Source organism: Equus przewalskii, chromosome 1 (genome assembly GCF_037783145.1).
Source record: "Equus przewalskii isolate Varuska chromosome 1, EquPr2, whole genome shotgun sequence".
NCBI classification, from domain to species: domain Eukaryota; kingdom Metazoa; phylum Chordata; class Mammalia; order Perissodactyla; family Equidae; genus Equus; species Equus przewalskii.
In genome coordinates this window covers 124180604-124201829 of record NC_091831.1, presented here as the reverse complement: position 1 = coordinate 124201829, position 21226 = coordinate 124180604, and the positions used below count along the sequence as shown (strand labels likewise).

Below are 21226 nucleotides of genomic sequence, written 5' to 3'. Positions count from 1 at the left end.
CCTATGCACCCCAATGTTTATTGCAGCATTATTTACAATAGCCAAGACATGGAAGCAACCTAAGTGCCCATCAACAGATGCATGGATAAAGAAGATGTGGTACATATATACAATGGAATACTACTCAGCTGTAAAACAGAACAAAATCATTCCATTTGCAATAACATGGATGGACCTTGAGGGAATTACGTTAAGTGAAATAAGCCAGTTACAGAAGGACAATCTATGTATGACCCCACTCGTATGAGGAATTTAAAAATGTAGACAGAGAGAACAGATTAGTGGCTACCAGGGGAAAGGTGGGGTGAGGGGTGGGCGCAAAGGGTGAAGGGGTGCACCTACAACACGACTGGCAGACAATAATGTACAACTGAAATTTCACAAGGTTGTAGACTAGCAACTCAATAAAAAAAAAGAAAAAAAAAGTTAAGGGAGAGGTAAAAGAGTCTGCTGGATCTCGATTGCCTTCTGCTCAAAAGAATTCACATGCCAAAGTGGCATATTTTGGGGTGAAGTATTCGGCTCCCCTTCAGCCCAACATGGGTTGCATTCCTGCTGAACTACCTGGACATGTGACTTCACTTCTCTGAGCTTCCCTTTCCTCCTCTGGAGGATGATGAGGGAGACACTCAGCAGGCAGGGCTGTGTTATGTGTAAAGTCCTTAGCACAGTGCACGGCTCAGAGCGAGGGCTGCAACATTCTTGTTGGCAGTTGATAGCATTGTGATGGATGAAGCCTCACATGATGCATCAGGTACCTGGCAGGGCCTGCCTCCAGTTGTCAGTGACGTTTTGCCTGGAGCATTTCCAGATCTGCCTGTCTCCTTGAGGGAGGGAAAGTGCAAGGTCCTGGGCCAGAGAGAAGACAGCCAGCATTCTTCTGGGTGGAAACTTTCCCTGTGCCTGCATGAGACCTCCCGGTTGGAATCTCTCTGGACCAAGCTGGCCACCAGCCAGTATGTGGATCACAAAGGGGCTGTGCGTGTGAGTGGTTCTTCAGGAGAGTCAGGAAGAGGAGGAGTTGGGGAGATGTGAATTGTGGGCTTCAAATGCAGGCTGTTATACCGACGGCAGCCTTTCTGGGACCTGTGGTCTAGAAGACAGGAGAAAGGATGAGTGTTCCAGGAGATCCAGCCCAGCCAGACTCTGAAAGCTGCAGAGGGTGAGTGGCTCATTTGTCTAGCTTTCATACCAGGGACCAGGGAAAGGCAGGGGTTCTTTGCCTTTGGGGGATCTACAAAGAGTGACTATGTCTGCCTGGGGTGGAAGTCAGGGGAGAACTGAGCTCAGCTCTTGCCCAGTTAATAGCAAGCTGTGCCATCTTGGGCAAGTCACCAGCCCTCTCTGGGCCGGTTTTCCCATCTGTAAAATAAGGGATTGGCCAAGTCGGTCTAATAGCAACGCCTGACATTTGTAGAGGGCTTTGCAGTTGTCCTTTGCCAATAGCGTTTCATTTGGCCCCAAGGCAGCCTTTTGTTGGAGGGATGCTTATCACATTTTACAGATGAGGAAAAGCCAGTCCAGTGGGGCCAGTTATTCAGTTGGTACAAAACAAGGCTGGACCTAAAATCCTGGTCTCCTGGGGACAATTCTGGCCTCTGCTGAGCACATTGTTCCCCTCAAGCTCTGAAATTTGAAGATCTCCCGCTCTTTGTCAACGACATTGGTGCTGCCTCCCCCCGTGCCCTCACCCCTAATTCCCACAGGCCTGAGAAGTGGGAGGTGAGCACAAGACACCTGTCCCCACCTTCCCGGGGTTGGCAGTTGCACGCAGCCCGTCTTCCAGAGATCTCTCTGCTGTGTGGAATGCCTTCCTGTGGGTCCTGAGAGGTCCTGTGGGTCCTGAGGGGTGAAGTACGTGGGGGCTGTTGAACCCTCAGGACAGTGTTTCTCCAGGTGTGAGCCTCGACCACCCAGGTGGGTCACAAACAGCCAGGGTGTCGGTTAGAGGTGCAGATTCCTGAGCCCCAGCCCAAAGTGGGCGAGTCAGTCTGCATTTTAGCAAGCTGCCCTTGCTTCCTACATGCCTCACAGTCTGGAACCACTATTCTTGAGGAGGCTGCGCTGTTGGGCCGTGGAGGGCTGTGTTGAAACTGCTGAAGGGTGGCTGGAAGTCAGAGGGAGTGGGAAGGGTCCCAGGGGAGGGTCAAGCCAGGCTTGGCTGCTGCAGAGGTAGTGAGCTGCCCATCAATGAAGGTTTAAGATGACTTTTTGGGGGATGGTGGAGGGACGGGCCTGGAGCAATGGTTCTCTGGGGCTGGTGTGGAATCACCTAGGAAGCTCCGGACTCATCCCTGGCTGATGTTGAGACCCACTGGGGATGAGAAGTCTGGTACTGGAGGCTCCCTCCCACCTTTACAAGCTGTGGCCTGTTTCTGTAGCGGCACAGCAGGGATAATAATAATGGTAATAACACTACCTACCCCTTTGGGCTGCCCCAAGATCAAGGGCCGGTGGACTAGGGGACAATATACGGAAGAAGAAAATGCCTGGCACGCTAGGAGGCCTGATGCTCTGCCGTGGAGGTACAGAGGGGCACTGTCCTAGTGGGGCCCAGACTTGGAAATTGCCACGGCCCCTGTCATTTCCAGGTGCAGCCTTCTGAATTCCCCAGCTCTGCTCTCCCCGAGAATAAGGTGGGCCCTGGGGGCTTTGGGCTGGCCTCTGACTGGGGCTGCCTGGAGTGCTCCCCTCCACCAGAAGCTCCCGGGGTTCACCAGGAGAGGAAGGGGGGCAAGGGCCTAGTTGAGGTTCTGCACAGAGAACTGGAGGAGGCTGGGGCCTGGGGTTTAGGCTTGGCTCTGCCCAAGCCACTTTGGGGTCCCTGGAAGGACATCTCTCTGTGTTCTCTCTGGGAAATGGAACCCCAAACCAGACTTGCTGACTTTGAACGTGAAGTGAGCTAATAATAACGAAAAAGAGGAGAAAGATGTACTGAGCCCCCGCCTTACTGTGTGCTAGACAGATGTTCTGTGCACTGGCACAACAAGATGAGGAAATGGAAGCATAAGTACACACACATACAAGAAAGCGTATCTAATCTATATGTTACATATACACACCCACTCAAAGGCATAGCTAATGTATACATTACATATCTACACACATACATTAAAGTATATATAATGTATGTATACACACATATATGTACATTAAACATATATGTAATATACATATGTATATACACATATGCATATATTGATACACATATGTACATACTACACACATATAGCAGAAAACGCATATCTATGAAGAGGTTAAACAGAGAGAAACAGAGAAGTCAGATTATTTGCACAGGGTCACACAGCAAGCAAGAGTCACTTTAGAAAAAAATAGGAGCACCATTTGAGAGTTTCTTTTCATTCAAGTTAAACCAGTGACTCTGGGTGTACTTGTTAAAAATTCACACTTTCAGGGGCCAGCCCGGTGGCGCAGTGGTTAAGCTCGTGTGCTCCACTTCGGCGGCCTGGGGTTCGCCAGTTTGGATCCCAGGTGCAGACCTGTACACCGCTTATCAAGCCATGCTGTGGCAAGCATCCCACATATAAAGTAGAGGAAGATGGGCGTGGATGTTAGCTCAGGGCCGATCTTCCTCAAAAAACAAAAACAAAAAAACAACCCCACACTTCCAGGCCCCAGACCTCAGAGCCTCCGATTCTAAACATCTGCCCCCACAACCCTGAAATGATTCAATTGTGGGTCGTCCATGGAATGCATGTACAGAGCACTCAGGCATTTCCCATGTGCTCGAGCATCCCAGGAAAGCTCCAGCTCCCCCTGTTATCCATGCTGGAGTGCTGGAGAAGGAGGAGAAGCAGCAAGCAGGGGCAGAGAGGGCCAAGAAGGGAGTGAAGACCCCTGGACCCCAGGGTCAGACTCACAGCTGGGCAGGGCGGCTGGAGGGCCAGGCCTGGGCCCGTGAACCACCAGGGCAATTTTTATATCTACATAAATATAGATGGATATCTACATAAATATAGATGGATATAGATCATTGATTTTGGTCTGTTTACCTTGAATCCAGAAATTGATCATCACTATCGGCTAATATTTAGAGATTGGAGTTAATGCCATAAACCAAGGAAAGTAAATAAGCATTACAAATGAACAAGAGAGAGAAAACCATTAATTTGTAAACATCTATGTCATGTTTAGGTAATTTCCTTCAATTTTCTTATAGTTTTAATTAGAAATGAATGTTGAACTGTAGCAGATGCTTCTTTCAACGTTTTTTGACATAATGAAACTATTTTTCCTTTAATTTTTTGATATCATGACTTATATTGATAGATTTCTTAATAGTGAATCATCCTTATGTTACTGGAATGGTTCTTCCTGATAAAGATGGATTAATAGTTTTAACGCAAACTTCTGGATTGAACTTGGTTATGTTTTAGTTGGAGTTTTGCAGCTCTATGAATTAAATTTGTCTAGCATTTTCTTTTTTTGTATGCTATCTTCATTGGGAGTGGGTAATGTTAGCTTTGCAAAATAAATTGCTAATCTTACCATCATTTTCTACAATTTGAGACATTGGACTTATCATTCCTTGAAAATTAGATAGAACTCACTAAAAAAACAATCTAGGCCTGACATTTTAAATGGTTGACATTTAACTGCCTTTCTAATTTCTTAAATGAGTGTTGGTCTGTTCAGGTTGTCCCTTCTTCCTGAAATTCGTTTCTCTAAGTTAACAAACATTTGCACATGATACTGTTATATTTCTCTAACCCCTCCCTTTTCTGGAATTCTATTGCCTTTCCCAATACTAATGTTGTTTTTTATTTTCACTTTTTTATTTACTCATACTTTTCCACTTAGTTTATTCAAAGAACTAACATGCTTTTTCACTATATTCAGTCATAATTGAAGTACAATAAATAGCATATTTAAAATGAACAATTTCATGAGTTTCAACATATGTATACATCTGTAAACCCATTGCCATAATCAAAATAAATTTATCCTTTTGACCTTTTTTGGTTTTCTAGTTCCTCAATTTCAGATTTTATATTTAATAGTCTATCCTTCTTTTGTGTATGTGTTTATTTTATTCTTTTTCTAAAGTTAGCTCATTTATTTTTAGTCTTTATAAATATGGTGGATTCTCAGTATTCATGGTAGTTATGTCTTATAAAGTCACTGCAGTGGCTGGCCCAGTGGCACAGCGTTTAAGTTCGCACATTTTGATTTGACGGCCCAGGGTTCGTTGGTTCGGATCGCGGGTGCAGACATGGCACTGCTTGTCAAGCCATGCTGTGGCAGGCATCCCACATATAAAGTGGAGGAAGATGGGCACGGATGTTAGCTCAGGGCCAGGCTTCCTCAGCAAAAAGAGGAGGACTGGCAGCAGATGTTAGTTCAGGGCTAATCTTCCTCAAAAAAAAAAAAAAGTCACTGCAAACATCGAGTTAGTGAATTCTGAACCACTGCTCCTAGGGAAAATACAGGGTTTGGTTCCTACCAACCCCTGGGCACAAATTTTTCATCAAATGATCAATACACAATTTTGTTTTATGTATGTATCTGTTTAAAAGACCCCTTTAAAAATCTAACATTAATTCGTTATATTGTTGATTCATTAACATAGAACTCACCACCAGTAGCACTATAATTCATGTCTGAACAAAGCTGATCTAACACATGCATTTTCTCCGTAAGGCACAACACTAGACAGCACTTCAGCACTACTCTTGGGAGGCATTTTAAAGACCAAAATCACCAATGAAAAGCACAAAAATGAGAAACACACAGCACTAAATAGCTCACGAAAAGGACAGTTGTTCACAGCATGAAAGCGGAAGCAAGGTTCAGCCTCAGCTGCGGAGGTGTGCATCAAGCGACTCAAATTTCTTGCTGCTTTCCTCGCGTCCACGATGACCACGAAAATGCTGCCATCATTGATTTTAGGGTTACAAGTAAATTTTAGCTACTAGGTGAACTCACAGATACAGAATCTCCAAATAATGTGGATTGACTGTAGCAAAATCATTTAAGGTTATATTAAACTCATGGGATATAGACAAAGCCATTCTCTCAGAGGATAATTTATAGTAACGGGATGCAAAAAATCCTCACTCACTGCCTCCATTTTGATTTGCTGGGTCCTGACGCCGCAGAAAGTGGTGTACTCATTTCACCACCAACGTCTGTTCAGATCGCTGTAGACCCAGCTCCTCTGTGAGGGTTTTAGATGGCTGATACGCTTGGGACATCGCAAAACACTCGCTGGACCTGGAGCGCCCAGACCCAAGGTCTGAGTCCTGGTGTGGCTGGTACTAGAGGGGTTCCAACAGAGGGTGGAGGCTGCGGGGCACAATGGAAAAAATACTGGGCTTGGATTTGAGCTTTGTCTCTCTCTCAATGTCTAACCTGCTGAATAAATTTCTCTAAATTACTCAACTTCTCTGAGCCTATTTCCTTCCTGTAAAGTGTCATAGCCCAGCAGACTATCAGAGGAACAAATGAAGTAGTGGGTAGGAAGTATCTGGAAAACAGTAAAGAGTTGTGTAAATGTGAGGGGGGCAAGTCTTCATCATCACATTACCAGCACTCCCACAGCGTGCCTTTCCCTGACCTTATGCCCACAGTCTGAGGTCCATCTCACTAAGGCCCTGTCATTCCAGAACCTAACGAGACAGAAGCCTGGGCCAGCAGATGCTAGATGGGAGGAAGAGGCAGGGACTTAGAGACGTAAAGAAGGAGCTGTGGGGAGGCTCCCCTCCATGGCCGAAACTGATTCAACCCCACGGGCAGTCTGAGGCCCTAGTTAGAGGAAGGCAGAGGGCCTGGGACCACCGTGAGGTCTCATGAGCCCTTGGCCACCTCAAACCCATAAACCCGTCTCCTTTGTCTCCCAGCACCACGAGTAGCAAGGAGGATGCCAAGTGGCTTCAGTGGGTGACCCACCAGTTTGAGACCATTGCAGGAGAAGACGGGGAGATCGATCTGCAGGACTTCAAAAAAGCCCTGAATGTGAAAGAGGCAAGTGTCCACTCCAGAATAGGGACCCTGCATTTATATTTTACAGAGGAAGAGCAACTGGTTCTCAGGACACAGTATCTCACAAGTAGGGAAAGCTTGCTCCCCAGGGTTCCTACAGACTTGAGGCCCCACTTCTAAGGTTGAAAGATGTTCATGTCTCTGACTGGGGCCCTTCCATCCCTCTTGATAGCCATGGCCTCCTGGGGGTCTTCAAAAGAACATGTGAAATTGAAAGTCAGTACCCTGTCAAATCTTAGGAAACACTATCGACCTCGCAATTTCTACTAGCCTCATGGCAGAGTTGATGCTGAGACTTAAATTTCCTCTCACGATATGAGCCTTCCCATGGCCGGTCCCCATTAAAGCCCCGTTTGCACAGCCACACCCTTGCCAGTCCTCTCTCAGTTTCATGGGTCCTCTGCCCATCCCCATAATAGCCTGAATGCCTGACAAACAGTGGGGACATCAGCAGAGAGATGGGAGGAGTGAGCCTGCAAGTGCCAACCTCTCCCCAACTGTCCTCTGGGCTGGCATCTGGTGGTGGCCTGTGTCCTTGATAAGGGTGAGCCAACAACTGTTTGAATGCCCCTGTTTGGATCAGAGGGACCCCCATTTGCTGGACCATGGATACTGCTAAGAACTCTAAACGCTTCTCCTCCTTTCACAGTAAATATGGGGAAGGAAAAAAAGACCTTCTGCCCGGCAATACATTATCATCGTAACAGGAGGCTGTAAAGTATCTTAAGACAAAGGCCATCCAGGATGGTAGAGAGTGATAAAGGTGTTACTCAAGGAATCCAGGGGGAGAGTAAAGCCAAGGCGGGGTTGACTGCCCACAGTGGACTTCTTGCTGGTGAACTCATGGGTCTACAGGTCAGACACTAGAGCCCAGCAGGCTCCTCTCCCTGCCTCGAGGGGGCACGGCATATCTGGGACTCTGACCCAGCCTGTCTTAATTTCTGTGTTCCCAGTGCCTAACACCAGCCCGGGAAGCAGCAGCTATGGAGGACATGATTGTTGACATGACATGACATGCGCGCGCACACACACACGCACACACACAGTTAAAGGGTTCAAAGCCCAGGCCCTGGGGGCACACTTGTGCCGGTCTTCGCCCCTCTCCATCCACAGTCCTTCTTTGCCGAGCGATTCTTCACCCTGTTTGACTCTGATGGAAGCGGCACCATCACCCTCCAGGAGCTTCGCGAGGCGCTGACCCTGCTCATCCATGGCAACCCCATGGACAAACTCAAATTCCTCTTCCAGGTGTACGACGTCGATGGTAAGGGCTCTTTGGGCGGGGGCGGGGCCGGGGAGGAAGTGGGGACGGGTGGGGACGGGTGGGGACTCATCAGTGGGAGGGGACAAAAGGAATCGGCCCATCTCCCTGACGTGTGTTTTCTCCCAGCGTGGCTGTTCTCTCCGGGTGGGGCTGACAGTTGTCTCCGTGAGTGTGTGTGTGTGTGCGCGCGCTCGCGCGCGTGCACATGCTCACGCCCCCCCCCCCCCCCCACACACACACCAGTGTCTCTGTCTGGTCCCTGCCTCCCTTTTGTAGGGAGTGTTGGAGAGGGAGATCTCTGGTCCAGGAGACAAATGCCATTCATTCAAGTGACAAGAAGCCAGAACTTTCCTTTGTTCATTTTTGTTTGAAAAAAGAAATCGCTTTGTTGCTTTTTCTTTAAAATAATAATAGCATAAGCCCACTGTGAACATTTTAGACAATAGAGAATGGTTTAAAGAAGAAAACAAAAATCACTTGTCCCATTTTTCTATACTGTCTTCTAACAGATCACACACTCATGACCGCACATATTTCTTTGAAATGTTTGTTTTAAACAAAAACGATTATACTGTACATACTGCCTTTTTTCATGAAACAACATAAAAATTTGTTCATGTAAGACTATATTGCTTTATAATATCATTTTTATTGTAGTAAAAGATACATAACATTAAATTTACCACTTTAACCATTTTTTAAGCGTATAGTTCAGCAGCATTAAGTACATTCACGTTGTCGTGCACCCGTCAGCACCATCCACCTCCAGAAGCTTCTCATATTTCCAAACTGAAACTCGGCACCAATTACCCAATAACTCCCATTGCTGCCTCCCCCAGGCCCCGGCAACCGCCTCTCTACTTTCTGTCTCTAAGAATTTGACTGCTCTAGTTACTTCATTTAGGTGGAATCATAGAATATTTGTCTTTTATGATTGGCTTATTTCTCTTAGCATAATATCCTCAAGTTTCATCCATTTTGTGCCACATGCCAGTCTTTTTTAAGACTGAATGATATTGCATTGCATGTACAGACCACCTTTTGTTTAACCATTCATCTTTCCATGCACACTCGTATTGCTTCCCCCTCTCGGCTGTTGTGAATCATGCCGCTATGAACACGGGTGTACAAACATCTCTTCGAGACTCTGCTTTCAGTTCTTTTGAGCACACACCCAGAAGTGGAATTGCTGTACCAAATGGTCATTCTATTTTTAGATTTCTGAGGAACTGCCATATCCTTTCCCAGAGAAGTTGTGCCATTTTTCATTCCTGCCAGCAATGCACAAGCGTTGCAATTTCACCACGTCCTTGCCAACACTTGTTGTTTTCTGTTGTTTTTTTTTATAATCACCATCTAATGGGTGTGGAGTGGTAACTCAATGTAGTTATAGCATCATTTGCAGTGGCTGCATCATATTGCACTGTATGTATGTGGTCCCATGTTCCATGCAGCACAGCCCAGTAGTGAAGATCTCTGACTCTGAGGCTAGGTCACCTAAGTTCAGATCTCAGCTCCAGGGCTTATTAATTATGTGACCTTGGGCAAGTTATTTGACTTCTCTGTGCCTCAGTTTCTTCACTTATCACATGAGAATATGATCATATCATAATAATAGTACATACTCATGAGGTTGATATGAGGATTAAATTAGTTAACTTATGTAAACTCAGAATAGTGCCTAGCACAGGATACTGCCTTTATAGGTGTCAGCTGTTATTACTATTTACTCAAACCCCATTACCAAAATGGAGAATTCCATTGTACCTCACCACCCCCCCCCCCTTTTTTGGTATTATAAATGACACTGCAGTGAACATCCTGGTTTTTATATCTCTGGTGACTTTGTGGCTTAAAGGATCTCTGAAGGCCTGGAATCATCAGAGGAAGGAAGGCTGAAGTAGGAAAGAGGTACCCACTGAGACTGGGATGGTGGGTGAGGCTAGATTGTCCAGGCCCCCAAGGCCATGGTTTGGAGTCTCGATACAATGAGCATTGGGGAGCCATTGAAGAGTGTTGAGTGGGGAGTCACAGACTGGATTTGCATCCTGAAAAGCTCAGTCTAGCTGCAGACCTGCTCCTGGGCAAGGTCTTCTGGCCTGTGGGGTTTCTCTAGCTCTCATTCCCACCTGACTCAATCTAGTCAGACCTCATCCTGGGGACCCACTCCCCAAGTTGATACCCACCCCCCCAACTACATGGGCAGTTAACCATGCTGCTTACTGAACATCTTTCTCAGATCACACCCTAGTCTCCAGGGGCCCCTCATCACTGACTGCTTTCTGACCACCAAGCTTTGCTCACACCTGGGGTTTATCAATAACCTCAGTCAGAGCGGTTGGCCTGTGGCAGGAGGAAGCAGCATACTCAGCTCCTCCTCGTGGACAGAGGTGGGAGGAGGACAGGGCAGGGCAGGTGAAAGGAGGCTTGCAGTTTTATGGCAGGGACTAGAGAGCATTCCCTTCCAGGGGCCTCAGTTTTCTCTGAGAGCCAGGCAGAGGTCGACGGCCATGGAGGTAAGAAGTGGTCCTTGCAGACTGTGGGACAGTGACCTTACTAGAGAAGTGTGAGAGGACCACTGGGCAAGTTGAAGGCCTTCCTGTGCCTGGTGAGCAGAACTTCCTGCTCTCTTGGGTGCTTTTCTTCAGCACTGTTCGCATAGCTGTCCTGGAGCAGGAGCGGAGGAAACCGATAGTTGGATTCACCAAGGGATGGGATATTTTTAGGGTCAGTGGAATAGAAGGACAGAGGGACAAGGGAGAAGAATGTGTGCATGAGAATACTTGTGAGGAGGACCCTGGATTTGAAATTGGCCAAGGAGAGAATAAAGATGTATGGAACAGGGCGTGAAGCGGGCGGAGGAGGGACTGGCGCTCTGGACGTGGTCAGAAACCTGTTGCATGGTGGCTCTTGGTTAGGAAAGCCAAAGGACAGGAGTTGCAGCTGGAGAGTGGGGTGTTACACCCTGCACTGTGAGGTGATTACAGACTTTGGCTTTGGCCCAAATGATGATTGCATCACCAACAAGACTTTCCATTCATGTGCAACTGCCTGCTTCCAGATACTGCGTTAACTGCTTTATAATTAATTGCTATCCTTGAATCAGTTCCCAAAGGGAGGAATTATTACCCCCATTTTAGAGATGAGCAAAGTAAGGTTCATTACTCTAAAGGACTTAGAGCCCACCATCACACAGTTAGTAAGGAGCAGAAGCGTGTTGCCACCTCGGGTGTGTCTGTATCTAAAGCAGACCAAGAAACCACTAACAGGTCCTGCTGCTCACAAAAAATGAAAATATACCTAGAAAAAGTGTCCCAAGTCTCTTCTTGGTTGGTAGTTTTGGCTTCCTTCTCACATCACTTTTAGCCACTCATGTTCACATAAGGCCACATGGCTGGGCTTGAGTGCCCAGCTGTGGCCTCTCAGGACAAGATGGCTAAGCAGAGTCTGCTACAAGTTGGGGAACAGAAGGGAACTCCCCCTCACCACCACCTCATATACAATTTGCCTCTGGCTAATTTAGGCTCTGGGCACATAGCTCCTTATAGGTTAAGCAAAACAAGTGTGTCTTCTGGGCAGATGGTTTTGGAAGTTGAGTGGTACTTAGAGAGGAGGCCGCACATTCTGGATAAAGGCATGCACTAAGACCAGAGATTCTCCATGCTTGGGGAGGTATTTATCTCTGTTGAGGTCGGCAGCAGGAAGCCATGGATGTTTGTGAGCTGAGGTGACAGATGTCCTTTGATTGCCTGGTCTATACCCCTAAAGGGAGTTGGTTGGCAGAAAGCTAGAGGTGGGTGAACAGGAAAAGTCCACCACTCGATGCAATGGCTGTGCAGGGCAGGGGGAGTCTGCAGGTACAGAGTGAGGTCCAGGGGCAGGCCCCCACTGGACTTCATCCCCACTTGGGACAGGCAATGGTTCCATCGACCCAGATGAGCTGCGCACGGTGCTGCAGTCGTGCCTGCGCGAGAGCGCCATCTCGCTGCCCGATGAGAAGCTGGACCAGCTGACGCTGGCGCTCTTCGAGTCAGCCGACAAGGACTGCAGCGGCGCCATCACCTTCGAAGAGCTCCGAGAGGAGCTGCAGCGCTTTCCCGGGGTCATGGAGAACCTGACCATCAGGTACTGCCCTGTCTCCGGCATAGGAACTGCCCGCGTTGGGGTTAGACTCCAGGTGCGAAGAAGGGCCTGAATGCACTAAGGATCCTTGAACACCACCCAGTCTCGCCCCAGTCCCACACCAGCCCGGGCCCAGCCCCACCCAAGATCAGCTCCGTTCCAGCCCTGCCCCAGATCAGCCCCGCCCCAGATCAGCCCCGCCCCAGATCAGCCCCTCCCAGATCAGCCCTGCTCCAGATCAGCCCCGCCCCAGATCAGCCCCTCCCAGATCAGCCCTGCTCCAGATCAGCCCTGCCCCAGATCAGCCCCTCCCAGATCAGCCCTGCCCCAGATCAGCCCCGCCCCAGATCAGCCCCGCCCAGATCAGCCCTGCTCCGGATCAGCCCCGCCCCAGATCAGCCCCGCCCCAGATCAGCCCTGCTCCAGATCAGCCCTGCCCCAGATCAGCCCTGCTCCAGATCAGCCCTGCCCCGGATCAGCCGAGCCCCAGATCAGCCCCGCCCAGATCAGCCCTGCTCCGGATCAGCCCTGCCCCAGATCAGCCAAGCCCTAGGTCAGCCCAGCCCCAGATCAGCCCTGCCCCAGATCAGCCCAGCCCAGATCAGCCCTGCTCCACATCAGCCCTGCTCCAGATAAGCCCCGCCCCAGATCAGCCCCACCCAGATCAGCCGCGCCCAGACTAGCCCCAACCCAGCTTAGTCCAGCCCTGCCTGCTTTCTCCAGATGGCAAAAGTCTGTCCTTGTGCAAGGCAGCTATTGTCATGCCTGCGTTTTCAACAGTGTCACTTTAGAATCAACTCACAGTATTAAGCACCTACTATGTGCTCTAAAATGCATTGAGTACCTTCAGGGAATGCATTTTATAGAGATGTAGTTTTATGGCAGGAACTAGAGGGCATTTTATAAAATCCATTTTAGAGCAGTGGTATATTTGTAAAAGGAAATTAAAGTTACAAAAGGAAATTGAAGTCACTTCACGCAAAGTAGCATGCCAGGATCACACAAATAATCAGCGGACAGTAGTTTATTCAACTTGGTCAGCAGCTACTATGCACGTGCATTGTTTTAAATAAAGGCAGTGCCCTGGAGGGGCTGCATTCCAGACGGAGAGACAAATACATACACGAGAGAAGTCCAAGTTTGATAAGGGTGGTGGAGAAAATGATATAAATAGGGTGTAGCAACAGACCCAAATTGGTCTGACTCCAAGCTCTGAATAGTGCCAGTTTTGCAGTTCATTCTTTTTGTGTATTAACTTTCTTGTGGGTTATTTACCACAACATGTCTCAGATTCTTCCATCCTTTTCGGTTGCCCTTTTTCTTTTTTCAACTGGGACATAAAGAGAGGTAATAAAAATAGCCGTGGATGTGGCATCAGACAGACAGGAGTTCCATCCCAGTTTCACCTAGCTGTGTGACTGTAAGCAAGTCACTTGACTCCTCTGTTTCCTAGTGTCAAAGGAAGCCGGCCTGCTTGCCACGAAGTTCCAGAGAGCTGGTGGGCTACAGCGGGAGTGGGGTCTCCAGGTTCAGACTCCAGCGGTCCAGCCGCACCCCGCATGGATTCCTCCCCTCCCCAGTGCGCCCCACCGCGTCCTTCTGAATGGAGCCCCTCTCTCGCAGCGCTGCCCACTGGCTGACAGCCCCGGCCGCCCGGCCGCGCCCGCGCCGTCCTCGCCCGCTGACCTCCGCCTACTGGCACAACCACCGCAGCCAGCTGCTCTGCCTGGCCGCCTACGTGGGCCTCCACGTGCTGCTCTTCGCGCTGGCGGCCAACGCGCACCGGGCTCTCGGCGCCAGCGTCATGGTGGCCAAGGGCTGCGGCCAGTGCCTCAACTTCGACTGCAGCTTCATCGCGGTAGGGCGCCGCAGGCACGACGCAGGGAAGCGGGCAGGGGGACCTTTGTAGGCTCCTCCTAGAGAAAACCACCCACACGCGGACATCTGGAGGGCGGGAGCAGGACGGCACCTTAGAAATCAGCTGGGCCAACACTTAGTGGTGGACACTAGGGCCCAGAGAGGGGTAGTGACTTGTCCATAGTGACACAGCACTTAAATAACATAGCTGACATTTTTGTGCACTTACTGCGTACCAGTTCTGGTGCTAAGCACTTTCCATTTGATATTCACAGCAACCCTATGGTGGACCCCAAGGAGCGCGGCTGGCTCCTGTGCAGGGCTCCAACCAGAGAAAGAATGCTTCAAGAGGCCTTGAATGCTAGACTGAGTCAGGATGTGATCCTCTGGACCAGAGACTGAGGTCTCCAAGTATATTTGATCACACACTCTTACAATTAAAACAAAAGAAAAACAGAAAACAAAAAACCCTCCCAATAACCCAATAGATGCTCACTGACATAATCATGTTCATGCGCTATCATCACTAGGCGATAGACTTAGGGCACAGCGTAACTACAAGGCGAGGTCATCCTTAACAAGCAGGGATGTACATCTCCAGTTCGAATACGCTCCTGGAAAATGTCGGCTTCTTGTTAGGGTGGGTTTTGTTTTTAACCTCATAACGAGACGAAGAGCTCATCCCCTGAGTGGGAGACACGTGCCCCACCTCGGTTACTTGCTCGTGCATTGTTAACACTATTTTCAATCAACGCTTGCTCTGCCAGGAATCTTTTTAAGCTACTTGTCCTTTCTGTGAGGGGCAGCTAGCTCAGTGAAGTTAAAACCAGATAGTGTGATCTGTAGTCCACACGTCTGCGCACACAAATACACTAAAAGCAGATGAACAGATGAGGGAGTCCTCATCATAAGCCTTTTGGGAAGCCCTGTCTTCCCCGAGGAGGCCTCGAAAACTGCATGGAACACGTGCCTGTCTGACTTACAGACTAAATGCGGGCACCATGTCAACACGGATATTAAACATTAGTGAAAGCTTATGTGTTTCTCACGTGTTTAGATGTGAGTAATACCAGCAGACATTCTGGAACATTTTCTCTTCCCACCCCAGTTCTGGGGACCCTACTTTGGAGACCCCAGCTGTGGACCCAGGGGAGCAGTGAAGGCTTGGGGGCAGGGGAGATGGTGATGGGGCCCATTCAGGAAACACAGCCAGCTTGGGTGGAGGGGGGTTGCTGGAGGACAACTGCCGGAGAAAGGAGGACAGGGCAGAGGGAGAACCAGGTGGGGCTCTCTGCTGCTTTGCCCGGCCAGGTGCTGATGCTCAGGCGCTGCCTTACGTGGCTACGGGCCACGTGGCTGGCTCAGGTCCTGCCGCTGGACCAGAACATCCAGTTCCACCAGCTAATGGGCTACGTGGTGGTTGGGCTCTCCCTTGTGCACACTGTGGCCCACGTTGTGAACTTTGGTGAGTAGCCTAGGACTAGGGGTGGTGGGACCTGGGCCTTTCACAAACCACTGAGCTTTCCAGCCCCTGAGTGTCCTCCCTGCCCAATGGATGGAGAAGGGGTGCCCTGGATAAGCTGGCACTCTGGACAAAAGTCCCTGCCTGCGCGGGTGTCTGATGGGGACAGGTGGGCACCCCAAAGAGAAGGTGGAGTGGGAATAGCTCGTCTTGTGCTTGTCTCCAGCGCTCCAGGCTCAGTCTGACACCAGCCCCTTCCAGTTCTGGGAACTGCTGCTCACCACGAGGCCTGGCATTGGCTGGGTCCACGGCTTGGCTTCCCCGACCGGTGTGGCTCTCCTGCTGCTGCTGCTCCTCATGTTCGCCTGCTCCAGCCCCTGCGTCCGCAGGAGTGGCTACTTCGAGGTGCCAGCCCTTGGCCTTTTGATTCTCCCAGGCTAGGCTCCCTCTTTCGTTTCTTGCTGTGTCCCCTCTAACTTACTCCAGAGCCCAGGAAGGTCCCAGGCTGCTCTGCATATTATGTGCATGTGATTGCTCTCTGCCATTGGGCTGTAGTTACTGTCTGCCAAGTGAAAATGTCTTTTTGTTTTTGTTCTCTTTTTGAGGAAGATTAGCCCTGAGCTAACATCTGCCACCAGTCCTCCTCTTTTTGCTGAGGAAGATTGGTCCTGAGCTAACATTCGTGGCTATCTTCCTCTACTTTATATGTGGGACGCCTACCACAGCATGGTGTGCCAAGCGGTACCATGTCCGCACTTGGGATCTGAACCGGCGAACCCCGGGCCACCAAGAAGCGGAATGTGCACACTTAACCGCTGCGCCACCGGGCCGGCCCTGAAAATGTTTTGCTGTGGAAGATTCTGCCTTTTTGCTGGCTTATCCCCTTGCCCTAGTTGGATTAAACTGGGCTCAAGATGGCACAGGGAGGGGAAGGAACACAGGCTCACCAGGGTTCAGATCCCCACCTCACTACTTACAGGTCCCTCAGCTTCCTTGTCTGTAAAATGGAGCTATAATATTTTAGGAATTAAATGAGCTAATATATGTGAAGCCACTGTCTACACACCTGGCACATGTGTGCTCTGGAAGTGTTAGTTCCATCTTTGCTTCCTTGTCTCCGGCCTCCTCAAGATGCAGGAGGTCACAGAGGATTTGGTTTGGAGACCTGGACTGTCCCCCAGACTGATCTGGTCGCATCAGAAACAGATATGTACGGAGCACCTCCTCTGGGCCAGCAGTAACCCTTGAAGTAGGAATCAGCATCCTCGTTTGACCAGGGAGGAATCTGACACTAAAAAAAGTACTTTGCTAGCCCGAGGTCCCGCTAGTGAGACACAGCTGGTAGCAGAGCAGGTTTTAAAACTCAGTGTTCTGCTCTTTCTTCTTCACTCCCGAGAAACCATTGCTGTCTTTCCTTTCTTCCCCCTGAGAAAGGGTCAATGTGATGGGTTGCCCATGAGCCCTTTGGGGGTGCTCCACTCTGCTCAGACATCCCCAGGCACGTGTTTCAGATGTTTGCCGCTGGCACCAGAAGTCTTCCCTTACAGGCTCCTGGGGCCAAACCCCCAGAACAAAGAAGCAGTGAAGCTTCCCGCCCCCAGCCCCCTCCCCTGCCCCGTCCCCAGGAGAGGGTGTGTATGGCCAAGGCCCTGGGCACCATCCTGGCTTTGAGGATGGCCCTGCACCGTGGCTCTGTCCCACCCCCAGGCCTTGAGCTCTGGCAGCTTACGATTCCCACCCCACAGGTGTTCTACTGGACCCACCTGTCCTACCTTGCCATGTGGCTCCTGCTCATCCTGCACGGGCCCAACTTCTGGAAGTGGCTGCTGGTCCCTGGCATCTTGTTCTTCCTGGAGAAGGCCTTCGGGCTGACAGTATCCCGCATGGCGGCCCTGAGCATCGTGGAAGTCAACCTCCTCCCTTCCAAGGTGCGAAGGGGGCCTGAGGGGCCAAGGGACGTCAGAGGTGGTGGAGTGCAGCAGCTGGGTACCCTGTCAGAGTCCCAAGGAAATAGGGAGCCCTGGCACAGAGAAGGAGACAAGCAAAGTGCAAGGGTCAGTCCAGCCTCCCGGAGTGATACCTTAGGAAGGGGATGACGGGAAGGCAGGATACTACTGAAGGCGAGGTCTGCGGAGAACATTTTTAGTAAGCGTACATTAAGTGCCTACAAGGTGCCAGGGCCTGTGCTAGGTGACAGGGACATAGAGAAGCCTCAGGCACTGTCCTGCTCTCCACAGGTCCACAGGCTAGTGGTGGGGGGTGAGGTCCTGCCCTTTCATTACAGTGCAGGGCTGTGTTGGTGAGAGAAGTACAGTCTTGGGAGGTATTAAACTCTTTGTCTTTGAGAGGTCGGAGAAGGCTTCAGAATGAGGGAGGAGTGCCATATCAGGGTTTTGAGAGATGAGTAGGAGTTTGTTGGATAGACAAGACAGGGAAGGGTATTGCTGGGAGAAGGAACAGCATGGGCAAAGGCACAGAGTTGTAAAGGGTATCCTGTACTTGGGGGACTACAGGTAATTTGGCACAGCTGGGGCCAGGTTGCCGGGGAGGAGCTAGAGGTGTGGGCAGGGCTTGAGGGTACACGGAGTCTCGCGGTTTGAGCCACAGGACCCCCTGGGTAGGTGGGGGAGGGTGTGGGTGAGGCTGGCTCATACTCGGGCTGGATTTCTTGGGTTGCATTGTGGCCAGTGGCCTGGAGAGGCCCCCTGGGGAGGCTTTTGCACATATGCAGATGAGAGCTCCTGAGGGCCTTCCCCCTGAACTGGGGCCGTGGCTGTGGGGTGGGGAGGGGCATGTCACAGGAAGACTCAAGCGGTGACTGGCTGCATTTTGGGGTAGAGAGAGGAAGGAGTCGAGGCTGACTCCCAGGAGTCTGAGTGACTGGGGCGTTTATGGAGAAGGAGAAGGCAGTTCTTGGGGGCCTTGGCTCTGCACAACTGGAGTCTGAAGACGTGGAAGCTAAGTAATGAGGCTCTGGCGACAGACAGCCGTGACTGGATTCAGCTCCCACGGTTTCCCAGCTGGTGGCCTCGAGCAAGCTATTTAACCTCCCGGAGCCTCAGCGTCTCCCTGTAAAGCGGAGAAGGTGTGACATCATCCCAGACAGTTGCTGTGAGGACTAGAGATGACGCTTAAAGTGCTCCACACAGCTCTGGCACGGCAGGCGCTCAATCAACTGAAGCTATTGTCAAGCTGCTGTTATCCTGGGGGAGATGCCCGTTAGTGGTTGGAATGCCAGCCAAGGGCTACAGAAGTGCCAAGAAGGGGGCTAGAGCAGTCAGGGGGGGCTTCACAGAGGAGGTGCTTCACTGGAAAGCAGCGTTTACACCAGAAGAAGTGGAATCAAACCATGATCCCCACTTGAGACGCAGCCTGACTCACCCCTTCTCTGATCGCCACCCACCCTGGTTGGCAGATGTGCTGCGGGGTGAGCCCCCACTCACAGGCACAGAGGCTCTTGTGTCTGGGCCCAGCCTGGTTTATGGTGGAGGATGGCCCAGCCTCTGCCCTCTGGCCCTGGGGATCCCTGTGGCTTTGGCCCGGCACAAATGACCCTGGTCTCTCTCTTCTCTCCCCAGGTCACTCATCTCCTCATCAAGAGGCCCCCTCTTTTCCACTACAGGCCTGGCGACTACTTGTATCTGAACATCCCCACCATCGCGCGCTACGAGTGGCACCCCTTCACCATCAGCAGTGCTCCCGAGCAGAAAGGTGCGTGAATGCCAACCCTCCAGTGGCTCAGCAGGCGTTTACTCAGTCCTGCCGTGTGCCGAGCACAGGCTGGGAACCGGGAACAGAGGTGAACAGACCAGAGATGCAAAGTTGACCTCCGCAAGCTCCCTCTGAAACAAGGAGGCAGACACAGCGGAGTGGTCAGGGCTGTCCCAGCTGCCGTGCCTGGCAGGATGGGACAAGTGGGCAAGGCTTCGCAAACAGGGTGGCATTTCAGCTGAACTTTGAAGGGTTGGTAGGAGTTTACTAGATAAAGAAGGAGATGGGGGAGGAGGCAGAGGGCGAAGCATAAGGAAAAGTGTGAAAACCTGGAAACCCAGGTTAGTTAGATGAAGGAAGGAGGGAGGAAGGAAGGGAGGGAGGGAAGGAGACAGAGGGACAGGAGAGAGGGTCAGAGAAGGGATGAAAGGGACACGTGTGGCTGGCAAAGCCGACTAGAGCCAGGGTGGGTCCCAGGAGGACTTCGAAGGCAGAGTTGGAAGCCGGTTCGCGCAGGCAGCAGGGAGCCGCAGAGGTCTTAAGCGGAGGAGTAGCAGCCTCAGAGGAGGGTGTCCCAGGGCGTTTTCAAGGCGGCCATGACAGGAAGCCAGGCTTCCCCACTCCATGTGGGCACGAGCCCTGTGGAGGCGCAAGGCAGCAGAGTCCCTCACCTCCTCCCCCTTCCCTGGACCACTCCTGTTCCTCGGTGGGCCCCAGCGACCATGGAGCTGCTCCATTGACCCTTCCTTGGCCCAGCTGTCCTCTGACCCCCACACATGCACGTGCCTTCCTTCTGGTTCTGGGCTGTTGTTGGAGCCACAACCTGGACCTCTGCCCTCCTGGCCAGAGATTGGCCTTCCCTCCTCACATGGAGCTTCTGACAGGGAGGGCCTTGCATGAGCTGTTGGAGCAAGACTGTTGCTCAGCCCCAGGGTTGCTCAGGGGTCAAAGGTCCTGGTTTTCAGGGCTTCTGCCTTATCCCCATTGGGGGCATTAGCTCCACTTAGGATCCTCCCAGCCCCAGCCCAGCAGGACCCCTGGCCAAGCCCCACAGCTCAGGGCGCACACCCCAGGCCGGGGTTCCCCACGTGAGACTGCACACCCCCTGCCCCAGAGACCCCTGAGTGGTGGCCTGGATGTACAACGGGGCCAAGTGGGGGGTGGGGGTTGGAGAGGGCAGGTTATTTTCTTCTTGTTTTTCGTTCCTTTTCTGTTTTGTAAAGAAAATATATACTCTCAGAAAATTCAGACAATATAGAAATATGTACTGAAGAAAATGAAAATCCCTCAGAGAATTCCATCCAAAGAAAACCACTGTCAATCTTTTGAGTAACAGCCTTCCAGACCTCTCTCTCTCTATCTGCTTGGGTAATCAGATGTAGAGAGAATTTTGCTACATAGAATCCCACTGCAGTTCTTTGCAGCTTGCTTTTCTTCGTTGAACAGTATGTCATGGAAATCTTTGCACATCAGTTCTTTTAAAAAAAGAACTCTTCTTTTTCTTGACTGTGTAGTATTCCAATGTAGAGATACTAATATGATTATAGTGACTGTTAATTCTATGGTTGGGTCATTTATTTGACCAGTTCTTGAAGGAGTTTCTTCAGGTCTCAGCTCGGAATCTGCTGTCTCGTGGGCCCCAAGTCTCCTGTCGTAGCTGAGTGAGTCTGCGGGGGCTGCTGAATAGTCCCACTTTGTTTACAGAGCTGGTTTGCAGAAACCAGGAGCGGGACTCAGATTGGCAGCTGTGGTTGATTGCACTCAACTGACACTCAGGGAGCCCTCCTGCATCTGAGTCACTGTGTGAG

General features: G+C 50.7%; 1 protein-coding gene across 2 annotated transcripts in view; it reads left to right on the top strand.

Annotated features, from left to right (window-relative positions):
- Positions 1-776: 776 nt before the first annotated feature.
- Positions 777-21226, top strand: part of NOX5 (NADPH oxidase 5) — a 39818-nt gene continuing 19368 nt past the window's right edge. Inside the window, exons 1-10 of one of the 2 annotated variants that reach the window (XM_070622325.1) lie at positions 777-1162; positions 5662-6254; positions 6861-6984; positions 8116-8266; positions 12181-12391; positions 14012-14246; positions 15557-15710; positions 15934-16112; positions 17453-17635; positions 19286-19418. In XM_070622325.1, coding sequence (XP_070478426.1) covers positions 8224-8266; positions 12181-12391; positions 14012-14246; positions 15557-15710; positions 15934-16112; positions 17453-17635; positions 19286-19418 — 1138 coding nt within the window. In that variant the 5' untranslated portion in view covers positions 777-1162; positions 5662-6254; positions 6861-6984; positions 8116-8223. The remainder of the gene's footprint in view (positions 1163-5661; positions 6255-6860; positions 6985-8115; positions 8267-12180; positions 12392-14011; positions 14247-15556; positions 15711-15933; positions 16113-17452; positions 17636-19285; positions 19419-21226) is intronic. The other variant, XM_008538572.2, reaches the window with a different exon arrangement.